General features: G+C 41.2%; 1 protein-coding gene across 1 annotated transcript in view; it reads left to right on the top strand.

The window, feature by feature from the left end:
- Nucleotides 1-470: 470 nt before the first annotated feature.
- The window catches only part of SLC2A13 (solute carrier family 2 member 13), a 332,293-nt gene continuing 318,623 nt past the window's right edge, over nt 471-14,140 (top strand). Inside the window, exon 1 of the mRNA XM_079139372.1 lies at nt 471-1,278. Coding sequence (XP_078995498.1) covers nt 726-1,278 — 553 coding nt within the window. The 5' untranslated portion in view covers nt 471-725. The remainder of the gene's footprint in view (nt 1,279-14,140) is intronic.

Below are 14,140 nucleotides of genomic sequence, written 5' to 3'. Positions count from 1 at the left end.
AAGGAACACATTGGGTAATGTCACAATACTATAAAAGGAAGGATATCTGCTATGTACCATACCAGGATATTTCCCCCAGTCCCTTTTCAACCTTGGCTATCCCCAGAACGTTAGGAGGCTGGACAGGCTCGTTTACTGACTGTCCTCCCACCCTCCAAACCGTGCAATCCTTGTGGGCGGATCCCCGGGTCTGGCAGCCTGTTAGCAGCATCCCCAAATGGGCCTGCACCCCAGTTGCAGCCGCGAAGCCTGGGTTAATTCTGTCCAGGTCCCTGCGCCCTGAACCAATAAGTCTTGGGTTGGCAGTCGCGACTCACCAAGAGGGTGGGGTTTAGGGTCCCGGAGGGTGGTGCCTGGCCCCGCCCAGGGAGGGCTCCCCGCCCCGCCCCGCCCCGCCCCGCCCCGCCCCGCCCCGCCCCGCCGGCCGGGATGCACGTGACCCACGGCCCCGCCTCCTGTCCGCTCCGCAGCGCCAGCTCGGCAGGCAGGCGCGGGGCGTGAGTCTGGAGTGAGACCCGCCAGGCTCCAACTCCGCAGCGCCGGAGAGCGGCGGGCAGCAACTTTCTCCCGGTCGCGGCTGTGGCGGCGGGCGCTGCCGTGGCAGCCGGAGCGGGAGCCCAAAGGGGGAAGGCGGCGGCGGCTGCTCCCGCCGGGTCGGGCTGTCCAGCCCTCCGAGACCGCCGGCCCGGAGCCTCATCCCCCGGGAAGCCCCGGGCCCCTGCCCTATGTCCCGCAAGGCGAGCGAGAATGTGGAGTACACGCTGCGGAGCCTGAGCAGCCTCATGGGCGAGCGGCGCAGGAAGCAGCAGGAGCCGGACGCGGCGAGCGGCGCCGGGGAGCGCAGCCTGCTGGCGGCCGCCGAGTCGAGCGCCAGCCTGCAGAGCGCGGGCGCGGGCGGCGGCGTCGGGGACCTGGAGCGCGCGGCGCGGCGGCAGTTCCAGCAGGACGAGACCCCCGCCTTCGTGTACGTGGTGGCCGTCTTCTCGGCGCTGGGCGGCTTCCTGTTCGGCTATGACACCGGGGTGGTGTCGGGGGCCATGCTGCTGCTCAAGCGGCAGCTCAGCCTGGACGCGCTCTGGCAGGAGCTGCTAGTGTCCAGCACGGTGGGGGCGGCCGCCGTCTCGGCGCTGGCCGGCGGGGCCCTCAACGGCGTCTTCGGCCGCCGCGCCGCCATCCTCCTGGCCAGTGCCCTCTTCACCGCCGGCTCCGCAGTGCTGGCCGCCGCGAACAACAAGGAGACGCTGCTCGCCGGCCGCCTGGTCGTGGGACTTGGCATCGGTGAGTTCGGGCACTGCGAAGGGCGCTCCCGAACCCCGGGCGTCACTGCCCTTGACCCTGGTGCTTAAGTTCCTTGCGCCACTCAAGGGTCCGCAGGTCTCGCCGGTCTTTGACCTACTACTTCTCTTGCCTTCACACCCCATCTGCTAGTAGGGTGTCCAAAGCTCCCCGGAGGGTGGGTGTGAGGGATCACTGTAGTCCTCCCGAGCCCACGTGGAATCTTAGATCGCCCACGGATCATTCTGCTCAGTTGTTGCCTCTCTAAGCTCTTCCACCAACCCGCATCACCAGCTTTTTCCTTGATCCAGCCTAACCTGATGCCCTTTTTTTAGTTCCCGACCCGGCACCCAGCGAGTGGTGAGGACAAAATAGGATACTTTTCAGAGTGAATTCTGAACTATGAAACTATTCTCTGCTACTCCTCTCTTTCCTTCTTCAGTCATTTATCTTTAGGTGGAATATTTGCTTTTCTGTTTTCTGTTTTTTTTTTTTTTTTGTATTGTCCTTCAGTTTTCACCCTTTTTCCAGAATGAATTCCCTACTCCTCTAACTTTTTCCTTTGGCTATATATTCACTCCTTCTCTTTGTTTTGCATCTTCTGCTTTCCAGTTGGGAACGAAATTACCTATTAAAGATCCTGTTCACTTCCTAAATTCATTTAGGAGCAACTCCTGTGGATAAATGCCCAGCAAGATGGATGTTTGCAATTTACTTTAAAAATGAAGGGATTAAGGTTCCCCAGGCATTGATTTTTCACCCTGCTTGCTGAGCAGGGGAGGTACAATTGGCAAGTTCTTGGCAGAAGGAAGCTATTTGGAATGTGCTCAGTATTATTAGAAAGCTCTTTTGAGGGAAATGGAAGGGGGGGGAGGTTGTGACTTAAATCTCAGGAGTAATTTTTCTAAGACACCACTGATGCTCTTTTAATGTTTCATTTTATGATTTGGTTTTTTGTTTCCCTTAGGGTGCTGTTGAAGTCTTTCTCCCCCGTGGCTCAGGCTTGATGAGAGCACTGTAAACCTGGGGCTGCTGCTGATCTGTTCCTTCACCTCTTGTTTGATGTCAGTGCTTTTCATACTTTTCCTTAGGTTCAGAGGGAAAGCCAACATCATTTATTCAACTGCATGCAGGAACCATGAGCCTAAAACCCACCTCACTGCACTTTGTATCCAAAATCTGTCATCAAGGACCTTCCTTTTGCTTGTTGATTGTAGTATTAATTAGTGGTACAGAGCAAGGCTGTCAGTAAAATGTGAATTTGTCATATAAAGTTAAAAATGGCCCAAACTCCAACTGAAATTAAATCTCTTTGTATGGAAACTATTTGTGCCTTCAGGATCCTTCAACAGTTAATTTGCCTTAAGTTAGATGACTAGAATTCTTTTCTCAGCATTGTCTGCTTGGGATGCTTGTTTTTTTTTTTTTTTTTTTTTTTTTTTGTCTCCCCTCCCCCCTTTTCTGTCATAGGAAGAACATTTTAGGATTTCAGGTAGCAAGATTTGGTCAGTAGACCTTGATCTTATTTGTGATTTTGAAATTGGATGATATTTTGCAGAGCTCTCTCAGTGAAACTTCTGAGTATTGCATAAAAACTTATCTTTACTCTTATCTGATGGGAAAAAGTGACCTGTCATAGTGTATCAGGTCCCCTTCCAGATGTTGTGCACATAATGCTGAGGAGAGCATAGTCCCCAGGAAGTGAAGTAGGGTGGGACTAAAGGAAGGAATTGCTGAGCTCCTTAAGGGAGCTTCTCCGATGGCTGATGAGCTCTGAGAGCAGAGGGGTACTCACAGGGGGACTCCAGAAGCCCTAACCCGGGGAGGTGGTAGGTTGACACCAAGGAGCCTTTTAACAGCAGTAATGAGGAAAGTACTCTCAAAGCAAGGGACTGAGCACTGAAAGGAAAGCATAGGTGCTCAGGGATCAAGGTGGAAGTGACAAAAGGATGAAGCAAATAAAGGGTTGGAAATATGGGTGTGCAAGAACTGTCATTCTGTATTCTCTGGGTTCCTAGGCGGAACCAGGAAGCCAGCTTGGAACATGGTCCTGGTTCAGTTCTAGTAGGCCCATTGCACTTCTCCTGGAAAGTACCCCTCAGGATAGAAGCCTTGATGCAAAATTTTGTTAAAACCCTCCTCATTTAGAAAATGAAAAATAGTATAAGGTCATGAACAGGCTTTAAAATAGGCTGCATTAAAAAAAATTAGATAAAACACTTCCAATTTATGATCTCTGCTAAGCATGTGGTTGTACATATAAAATCCTTAAAATTCACAAGTCTTCCAAAAGAACCCACAGGAATTATTTTTAACTACAAGGAAATGGGTCCTTAACATGAGCCTTTTTAAGGAACATTGGATCAGTTTTGGTTGTTTAATAACTAAATCTGGACTAATTTCATGTGTTTTTTTTTAACTAAAATTTTATCTGTAAGCAGGGGTTTATGATTGTTTTTGTTCTTTGATACTTAGTAAATGTTGAATAATAAATTTTGGTACTTTTTTCAGATAAGTTGCCATGATCACTTCTTCCCTAAGTATACCATGATAACTATAAGGCCCACAGGAACAGGGAGTTTTGTTGATTTTCTTCCCTGTATTCCTGATATACTGGAGATGTTCGTGGAGTAAGTGAATGAGTAGTGAGCAGCAGTGTTAAACTTCCACTTCTGGTTGGGTGCTACTTACCACTTTGTTAGAATTGTTCTTTTCATAAGACAAAAATAGTGCATTATCACAATATTTAAAAGACCATCTAAAGGTTTTATTTATAGTAGTTTATTGAAATCATTCATTATCTATTTAACAAATGCTAATTAAAACTTCCATTGCTGATCTGATTGGGGGTGGCAATAATTAGAAAAAAATTTCACCCTGGAGGGGTCCATTCTCTGTTGGAGAAGAAATACATGTAAACAAGCAAAATTAAAATGCAGTGGAAGGTTCTTTAAAATGCCAGAGGAAATAGAAGAGTGAATGATTATTATTATTATTATTATTTTGAGAGGGGTGGGAGTAAATAGAACACAGGGTTAAGGAAGGTTTTATAGAAACAGTTTGTTTAGACTGAAGTTTGAAGAATAAGGAGTTCAGGTGGTGAAGAGGGAGCCAAGAAAATGCTTATTTACTGTTTTATAATTCTAAGCACAGTGGAATATTTTACATACATATATTATCTCATTTAACCTTCCTGTGTGAAACTAGATCTTCTTTTGCTGGATGTGGAAACATTTTAGAGCAGTTAAAAAGATACAATGTCCAGATTAAAAAAAATAAGAACTCAAAAGTCTTTTGTTTTTTCTATTACCTTACTGGGCATTTAAGGTGGTATTAACAGCAGGGATGAATGCAAGAAAAATTAAAACAGTGTTTGAAACATATTTGAGTGAGGGAGAGTGATGGGGTCTTGATGAGAGTGGAATTTAGACTGCACAGGTTTAGAGGCTGTGCCTAAGGAGGGATAGCCACTGGAGGTTCTGAGCTGTAAACAATGTAATCAGATGAAACATCCCTTGAGTCTGATTTTTATTTTTTGCTTTTTTTCTATTCTGCCTTTAAGCTCTTTTACCTTCTTCCCTAAACGTTCTTGCCTCTTGGAATTATTTTAGTTTTAGAAATTCTTTGCTGTGTTGGTTACTACAGGGTGGGTAAGGCATAGCATGAATTCATGTGACTTAAGGAGAATTTAGTGGTCCCTTAGTGAAAATCTTTGAAAAAGAAAGATGCAGTGGGTACAGTTGTTAATTTGTGTTAAATGAGTCGTACAGTAAAAGAAGCATCAGAAACGAGGGCTATTTGTGTGTTAGCTTAGGGATCTGTTTCCTTGACTAAGTGCAACGAAATAAGTTTACCGAGTGCCTGTTTGTGAATAGGGCATTGTTTTAGCCTTTTCATTTTGCCTGTTTTAGTCCTGAGACCAGACTTTCTTCATTGTCCCTATAGTTACCATTGCAACCTGAACTTCTTAAATTTGAAGACTTAGATTTTATTTAATTAATTTATTTATTTTAAAGTATTTTTTTAGTTGTCAATGGATCTTTTATTTTATTTATTTATATGTGGTGCTGAGAGTTGAACCCAGGGCCTCACACATGCCAGGCAAGCTTTCTACCACTGAGTCACAACTGCAACCCAAAGACTTAGATTTTAAATATGAGACACTTAATATCACAGAAAACACTGTATTCTAACAGAGTGATCTTATTAAGTATATCCTTTACACCTAGTCCCATACTGTGGGTGGGTGTTTAGCAGAATGTCATCTGTAGTCAATGTTTTTAAGTGTGGTTATAGCAGAATTGAAGAAATGTGAGCTTGCTCAGGTGTGCTTGATTGTTTTCTGTGAGGTTGTGTCTCACACATAACACATACAAATTGTCTGGAAAGGTAAGAATATAGTACTGTAATCATTGTTGGTCTGTGTATAGTTAGGCAGAAAGCATATAAAAGAGCCTTTCTCCCGGGTGTTGGCATTTACTGGTCCTTACAAGTGGTGATTTGGTGCCTGTGTAGGAATATCAAGGTCTCTAAATTCTGATATTCACCAGCATTCTAACATTCAACACTGCAAGTTGACATAACTTTATACAACAGATTTGTTGGATCATCTTGAATTGACATCAGCTTCTGTCATCCTCAGTTTCAGGACTCCCTCTACGGGAACACAATTGATAGCACCAGTTGCAGCTTGCAGTTGGCATCTTATGGCCTATTGAGTAATATTTTGAGATATACCACGTTTTCCCCAGTAGTCCTTGAAATTCTTCTTCTTTAATGCAGGTCAAATGTAAAATCTTGTTTGATCAAAGAATTATAAAATGTTGAGGTTAATGCCAGTAAAGAATTACTTTAAGGTAGGGAAAGTTAGCTAGAAGCAGCCAGACTTTAAATAGTCATCAAATATTAATTTTTTTGAGGGAGAAGGATTGAACAAATTATTTTTTGTTAGGGTGCAGTGCTAGGGATTGAACTCAGGGCCTCATACATACTAGGCAAGCCCTCTGCCACTGAGCTCCTTCCCCAGCCCTTGGTTGTTTCTTTTAAAAGTAATACTTGTGTGTTGGATTTATGCTCCCTATTGGTTTGAAACTGATAGGTATAATAAAGCTTCCTTTGATTTCTGTTTCCTTGTTTATACACGTCAACAGTTTCTCTCCCTCCTCTTTTCCAGCTGGTGGCACAGGGGTTGACTATTGCAGGGTTATAGTGTGGATCATGACCTAGTTATGTTTGCCTGCTGGTATTGCAACATCCTCCCCAAGTGAAATGTCAGTGAGATGACATAAGTCTACTCGCATGAGTTACATGAAATCGTTCACGTAATTTCTCCAGACAGTGTGATAGAATTTCTTTTTCTTTTGTACTAGGGATTGAACCCAGAGACACTTCACTTTACCACTCAGCTACATCCTCAGTCCTTTATTTTCTTATTTTGAGGCAGAATCTCACTAAGTGGCTGGGCTAGCCTCAAACTTGTGATGTTCCTGTCTCAGCCTCCAAAGTGGCTGGGATTGCAGGCATGTGCCACTGTGCCTGGCCAGAATTTTTTTTAAGGCTGCATAATATCCCCACCCCCCGTGTGTTTATGTATGTGGTATTTTCTTTATCGTTTCATCTGTTGACATTGGGGTTGCTTCCACCTCTTGGTTTTTGTGGATAATGCTGCAGTGAACATGGGAGTGCAACTATTTCTTTGAGGTTCTGCTTTGAATTATTTTAAATATGTATACAAAAATAGGATTGCTGAAACATATGGTTGTTCTATTCTTACTTTTTTGAGCAACCTCTCCACTGTGTTCCTGGGTGGCTGCACCATTGTGCATTCCTGCTAGCTGCACGAGGGATCCAGGTTGTCTGTACCCTTGCCAGCACTTGTGATTTTCCTTTCTTGTGGCAGTGGCCATTCTGATGGATGCAAAACAATTCTTCACTGTGGTTTTGATTTATTTTTCTCTTATGATCAGTAATGGTGAGCATCTTTTCATGTTGGCCATTTCTGCATCTGATTTGGAAAATTGTCTATTCAAGTCCCGTTTCTATTTTTAAAATTCGGTTATTTTTGTTAGATAGTAGGTTCCTGTATATTCTGATTATTAATTCTCCATCAGATGTGATTTCCAGGTCCTTTTTCCCATTCTGTAGGTCACTGTTTCACTCTGTTGGTTGATGTCGCTCTCATTTTTCTATTTTTGTTTATGATCCCTCTGCTTTAGGTGTCATACCTAAGGTGTCCTGCAAAATCCAGTGTTGAAGCTTGTCCCCTTTCTTGTGGGAGTTTTTATAGTTTTAAGTCTTATTTAGGTTTTGAATCCATTTGAGTTAATTTTCATAGGTGGTAAGTTAAGGGTCCAGCTTTATTCTTTTGAATGTGGATACCCTGTTTTCCCACTACCATTTTTCAGATGCCTTTTCCCTGAACTTTTTTTTTTTTAAATAACAGACATTTAGCCAGGCTCAGTGGCTAGCACCTGGAGTTCCTCTGAAGAATGGAACTGCAACCTCCTACTCACTTGAACCCAGGAATTTGAAGCCAGGCTGGGCAACATAGCCAGACCCCAAACAGACATCCCTTTCAATGTAAATAGCTCTTCAGGAATGCTCCTATGGCTTGTACCAAGGAGTGACAACAAGGAAAACAGGAGTGGTTAGAACATGTCTTTCCCAGCCAAGATCTCACGTACAGGATGTCTATAATCGGGGAAGCTGTGTCATACCACTGTGGGGGAATCCATTCACTGTGTGCACATAGTATAAGGTGTATCATATGGACTGTGGTGAAATGAGGCCTCAGGAGTCAGACAGCACACAAGTACTGCCTGTGACGGGCAGCTTGAAATGTACAAATGCTTCTCCTGTTTCACCTTTAAGTTTATAGTGTTCTCTCCACTTGGAGTGTGATTTTCCATAATATTCTCTCTATCCCCCATCCCCCACAGCCATTTCTACTGAGTATTTACTTTGTTGGGTGCTGGAGAGACAGAGAAAAATAGTCTCTGTTCTTAAAAGACCCCAGGTGTGGCAGGGGAAGGAAAGCATAGTAATGTGGTGTTCATCCTGCCATAGAAGTGTCTGTGGGATGTTTACTCTCCCTTTCCAGCCTTATCACAAAAGCTTTCTGAGTGGCCTTGCTGAGTGTTAACATTTTGAACCACAGCACGGCATTTTGCATCTCCCCTAGTAGACAAGAAATTTATGGGGCATTGGTAATTGGGTATTTAATATTATTTACATACTTCCCACTGCAGTTACTTCTATAATCTCTTGCTTAATAAGCTCTTAGATATATTGCAAACTAGAGAATGTATAAAAGTAATACCCAATAAAACAATGCTGTGCTTGAAATCTAGAAACCTCACGTAGCTACTTCATGGCTGCAGTGTTAATTAAGTGTTGTAACATGGTGGTTAAGCCTGAAACCTCTGGATCCCAGCTACCTGGGCTCACACCTTGGCTGGCCTCTTCCTAGTTGAGTGACTGTATTGAGTAACAGTTTCCGTATCTGTAGAGTGGGATAATACCTGCTCCAGGATAGTTAAGAAGACAGAGTTGGTATTTGTAAAGAGCTTTTCAGGTGCTTGGCAAAGTAGAGCATCAGTGTTTGTTAAACATTGACCACAAGCCTTTGGCAAATTGCCACTGTGTGCCCCAGTTTCCCAGTCTCTTAAATGACTGTTAATGTAGCAGTTAGAAAGGGTTGTTGTAGAAGTTAAATGAGCAATGCAAGTAAAAATGTCTAGCTGTTAAAACTGTTAGTTCTTTGAAGTAGTCAAGTAGTCATCTCCCTCAACTCAATGTCCTAACAACTTTTTATAATCAGGGGAAATGAAATTATCATTAAAATTTAATGTATATCATAACCAGTAGTGGGTTTATAATATTGCATGATATAACTTGAGCAAACTTGGAAGATTGAATAGTTTAAAAGTGGGGCAGTGCTGACTTTTGAGTGCTCAGCTTGTATTATGTAAGGTTTAGTTCCAGAAAAACAGATGGAGTTATAAAATGAGTTTTTAAAGAAGTTAAGATCATAGGTGGTGTGTGAGAGAGGGGTACTTTTACAGTTGGGAAAGTAGAGATTGGTGCATGTAAAGCATTGAGGTGAGTAAGAGGTTTTTCTGGTAACGTGGAGAATTGAATGAGAACATGTGGACCCATTTGTTCAGAGGGTGATCATGGCCAACAGGAAGTGCCAGTTGGCCTATGATAATAGACCTGCCTGTAATTATTTTATATGCTCGTTTGAGAACAAAATAGTTCAATTCCCAGTGGGAAAGATATATCTGCCTTTTAAGAGGCAAAGAGTGAGTAGTTTTAATAATAATAAAAAAACTTGAAAATAATAGCTTTGGAATAAGACAAATTTTAATAATGGAAGCGTTCATATAAAACTCCATTATCATATTCTGGGCTTAGTTTATGACTTCATGTCAGGAACTCATTCCATACAACATAGAGAGTAAATTGAAAACCAAAATTGTGTGCCTAGAATTCAAGGACTAAACATTAACTGTTTAAAATTTAACTGGCAACTACTTTTAGTTTTGAAAGAAAATTACATAGTGACTAAAAATGAGTTACAAAAATTGAACCATGAGTTTAAATGGTTCTTGAAGTACGGGCTTCACTTTAAATTGATATTAGGGTAACATCTGATTCATTTATTGCAGTGCTTACCTAACTTTAACATTCACTGCAAAGCCATAAAGATAATTGCTTCTAGACGGGATCATCCCTGTACACCTTTTGAGTAGAAGGGCGTGTTTTGTGTAGGTGAGATAGCAAAGCCGTCTGGGCTAGGAGGGGTTGTGCAGGACTCACCTGTTTCCCTGCCCCGTAGTGAAGTTGTTGGGGTGGAGACAGACAGGAAACACACAAAACCAAAACTGTTCAAGTCCCTTGTCTCTCTTTTTTGGACGGTACCAGGGATTGAACTCAGGGGCACTCAACTACTGAGCTACACCCCCAGCCCTATTTTGTATTTTATTTAGAGACAGGGTCTCACTGAGTTGCTTAGCACCTCAGTTTTGCTGAGTCTGGTTTTAAACTTGCAATCCTCCTGCCTCAGCCTCCTGAGCCGCTGGGATTACAGGCATGCACGGTGGCACCGGGCCCTTGTCTCTTTGAAATAAGCCTGTGGGAATTTATCTAAAATCTTATCTTATAGTCACTTCTACCCTGTGTCAGGGGAATACTCAGATTTTTAAGTGTTTCCTATTCCTCTGCTTATACATCCTTTCAAAATGATTTCTAATGCTAAACTTCATCTAGTACATTTTAGTCAAATACTGCCAGGAGCCTAGAGTTCTCATGGGCTGTCATTTTGTTCTTGGAATACACACCTTGTAAAAATCTCTAATCTTCATTTCCTGGAATATAATACTTAAAGGGCAGTTTATGGGAGGTGTGGTAAAAAGTCAAACTGGAGTTGGCCCCAAAGCAGGGCCCAGCCTTTTCACCAATGTGTGGGCAGCTTTAGGTGCAGTCACTCACTAACACAAGGTTAGTGTTTTTCTTAGTCTAAGAAGGAATGAAAGGAAGCTGGACATGGTGGCCCATGCTTATAATCCTAGTTGCTTTACAGACTAAGACAGGAGCACCACAGTTTGAGGCCAACCTTGTCAATTTAGCCAGACCCTATCACAAAATAAAATATAAAAAGGGGTGGGGATTGAGCTGGGGTTGTGGCTCAGTGGTAGAATGCTTGCCTAGCACTTGTGTGGCACTGGGTTCCATCCTCAGCAGCATATAAATATAAATAAATAAATAAAGTTATAAAAATATTTTTAAAAATATAGCTCAGTGATGGAGTGTCCCTGGGTTCTATCCTCAGTACAGTATGAGGAGGAGAAAATGAATGAAAGGAAGTACTAAGAGGTTGGTTAATTAAGCACTGTTACTGACAGTGCTGTCATTCAAACCCAGTTTTCTGATCAGGGACCAGTTTGTACCCCTCCTTCCCATTACTATTATTTATTATTATTATTATTATTATTATTATTATTATTTTATTATTATTATTCTGGAGATTGAGCCCAGGTACATTTTACCACTAAGCTACATCCCCAGAAACTCCTTTAAAAAAAAAAATTGAGGCATTGTCTCACTAAGTTGTTTAGAGCCTCCCTACATTACTGAGGCTGGCCTTAAACTTTGATCTTCCTGGCTCTACCTCTGGAGTTGCTGGGATTAACAGGTGTGTGTCACTGCTCCCGGCCACGCCTTCCCATTATATGACAAAGCTTGTTCTTGGTTGTGAAAAATAAATATTGTCAAGATGATAATATTGCCTAGATTAGCATATCTGTATTTGAGGTACTAATAATTAAAATTCCAATAAGAGATTTTATAGAATTTTATGAAATGATTTTTGAATGAACATTAATGAGATTGTGGGACCAATAACAAGAGATAGAAACATTAGGTAGAAAGTAATTATCACAAATAAATAATATATGTGTAATATATATTGTAAAGTATAATAAATAAGTCAGGAAAGGATGCATGAAAAAATTTGAAATTCTAATGTTACATTCAGTTATTTGTAGGAGCTTATAAATATTTGTGTAATAAATCAGATAATGGAAAAGGGAAAAGTTATTAAGTAGTTAAGAAAATGGAATAAGAATGTGAATAATAATCTAAGTGAAATTTAGCTCTGCTTTGCTAATTAATACCACATTCGCTTAAGAGTTCTTAAAGTTTTTAAGAAAAATATTTTTTTAAAAAATCTGTCAGTGATATCTTTTATTACATTATTTTTAAAGCCTTTAAGTGGAGATTTTAAAAGCAAGGTGACAGATTGGAAAATATAGAAGTAACTACATTTGCTGGGAAGAAAATGTATTTGTATTCAAAGTGTATTATATGGACTCTACATCAAGTGAAAATACAGTTAGGGCTGAGGTTGTGGCTCAGTGGTAGAGCTCTTGTCTAGCACATGTGAGGCACTGGGTTCCATCCTCAGCATTACATAAAAATAGATAAAAGTATTGTGTCCATCTACAACTAAAAAATATTTTTTTTAAAAAAGAAAATATAGTTAGTAAAAGGCTCTTGGGAAAGTGTTAAGCCTTGATAATAATTCAAAGTAAAAATTAAAAGAACATTTTGCTTACTAAATAGTGAATTAGAAAAAAACAAAACAAAACAAAACCTCTGAACTAGTTGTTCCCTAGGAAAATATGATAACTTACTTGATTTTCTGGTTATAATGTGGAAAAAAATTATAGTGACCATTCTGGATAATAACCAGACCTATTTAACATGTTTCAGTCATTTGTTCTTTTATTCATTCATTCAGCAAAGTTAGAATTATGGATACATATTAGATACCTAAGTAAGTACTTGGATACAGAGGTTCATGTGTTGAAGTCTCTTTTGCAGCTGAAACCTTACAATATTTAATCTAGAAATTTCACTTGAGGGATTCTAATGAAGGGAGATAAGGAAAAACTCATTTTGGATGAGTGTTTTTATAGATACACAGTATATAGTTTTAAGGGTTTATGTGAAAACATCTAAATACCTAGTATTATACCTAGTATGGAGAAATGGTTATTAACCACGTGCCTCATAGAACATCTCATTGCCATTCAGGTTGGAAGCATTTAGACCTTAGGTACATGTAAACCCCACAAATGATGTGCCCAAGGTGTAGAACAGGAGTTATATGGACACTTTGTAACCACCTCAATAATTAACAGCTCTAGAGTTTGTAAGATGTATGAAGCTTACATATAGTTCACATATGGCAAAAGGGTCTTCAACTTAATTTAGTCTTCCTTTTATGTTTTTCATTGTTAATGGAATTAAAATTTTAAGAGGATTTAATGGCAATATTTTAATAGGATTTAGATTTTTGTTTTAAAATACACAAACAAAAGATTCCAGAAATAGGGTATTTTTCCTGCATTAAATTTTACCTCTTACTCTATAGAATGAAAATTTTAAGAAATGGTGACAAAAATGTTATAAAGAATATAATCATATGAAGGTCGTGTGGCTGTAATTTTCCCCTGAATTTTTAACTCATTGTATGAACTAGTAAGACCTCACGATGTGCAGAGTATATTTCTTGGATCTCCTTATTTCCTCTGTCCCAGGAAAGTGTCTTGTTTACTTACCACTGAGAATCAGTCTTCTGTACTCCTCTTCACCTTTGTGTTTGCTCAGATGACCCTACCTACATCTTGCCCAGCTGCTGTCTCCTCCTCCTATTCCTTAGTGCACCACCTGTCTTTGTTTCTGGCAGAGGCCAGCTCCTCTCCTATTCAAAGCTGTCATTCCAGCTATTTTGCTTTTTCTTTTATGTCATAAAGTCCCCGCTTCCTCCCCATACTGGCTCCTTCTCCTAGGCATGCCCAAATGCTGTTACTTTTATTATCGTTTAGAGAAGAGCCTTTCTGCCTACTTTCCCTCTTCCGATCACTATCCCATGGTTTCCTTTTCTTTACATAGCACAGTGGCCTATATTCATTCACTTCCTCTTCTCCAGTTCTGCATCCCCTCCAGGCAGGCGTTCATCCTTAGCACTCACCAGCATTGCTCTTGTCAGAGCAAGAAGAGTTTTCAGTCCTCATTCTCTTTGTCCTATCAAAGGCAGCGCAGTACATCAGGCCTTCATGAATCCCTTGAGGACACCCCACTCCTTTATTTTTATCAGGCCGCTCCTTCTCAGCCTTCTGTGCAGATTCCTCTGCCTCTTCCAGATATATCTCAACCTCAATAAACCCTAGGATTGTTCTTCAGAGCTCCCCTCTCCTCTATATTCATTCCTTTGGTGATTTCATCCTCTCTCATGGCTTAGAGTGCTTCTTGTGTTCTAAGAACTGCTGTTTAAGTCTCTGTGAGACCAAAAGACCTG

The sequence above is a fragment of the Sciurus vulgaris genome, assembly GCF_902686455.1.
Source record: "Sciurus vulgaris genome assembly, chromosome: 5".
Lineage (NCBI taxonomy): Eukaryota > Metazoa > Chordata > Mammalia > Rodentia > Sciuridae > Sciurus > Sciurus vulgaris.
The sequence above is the reverse complement of the archived record's forward strand: the minus strand, read 5'-3'. Positions and strand labels throughout refer to the sequence as shown.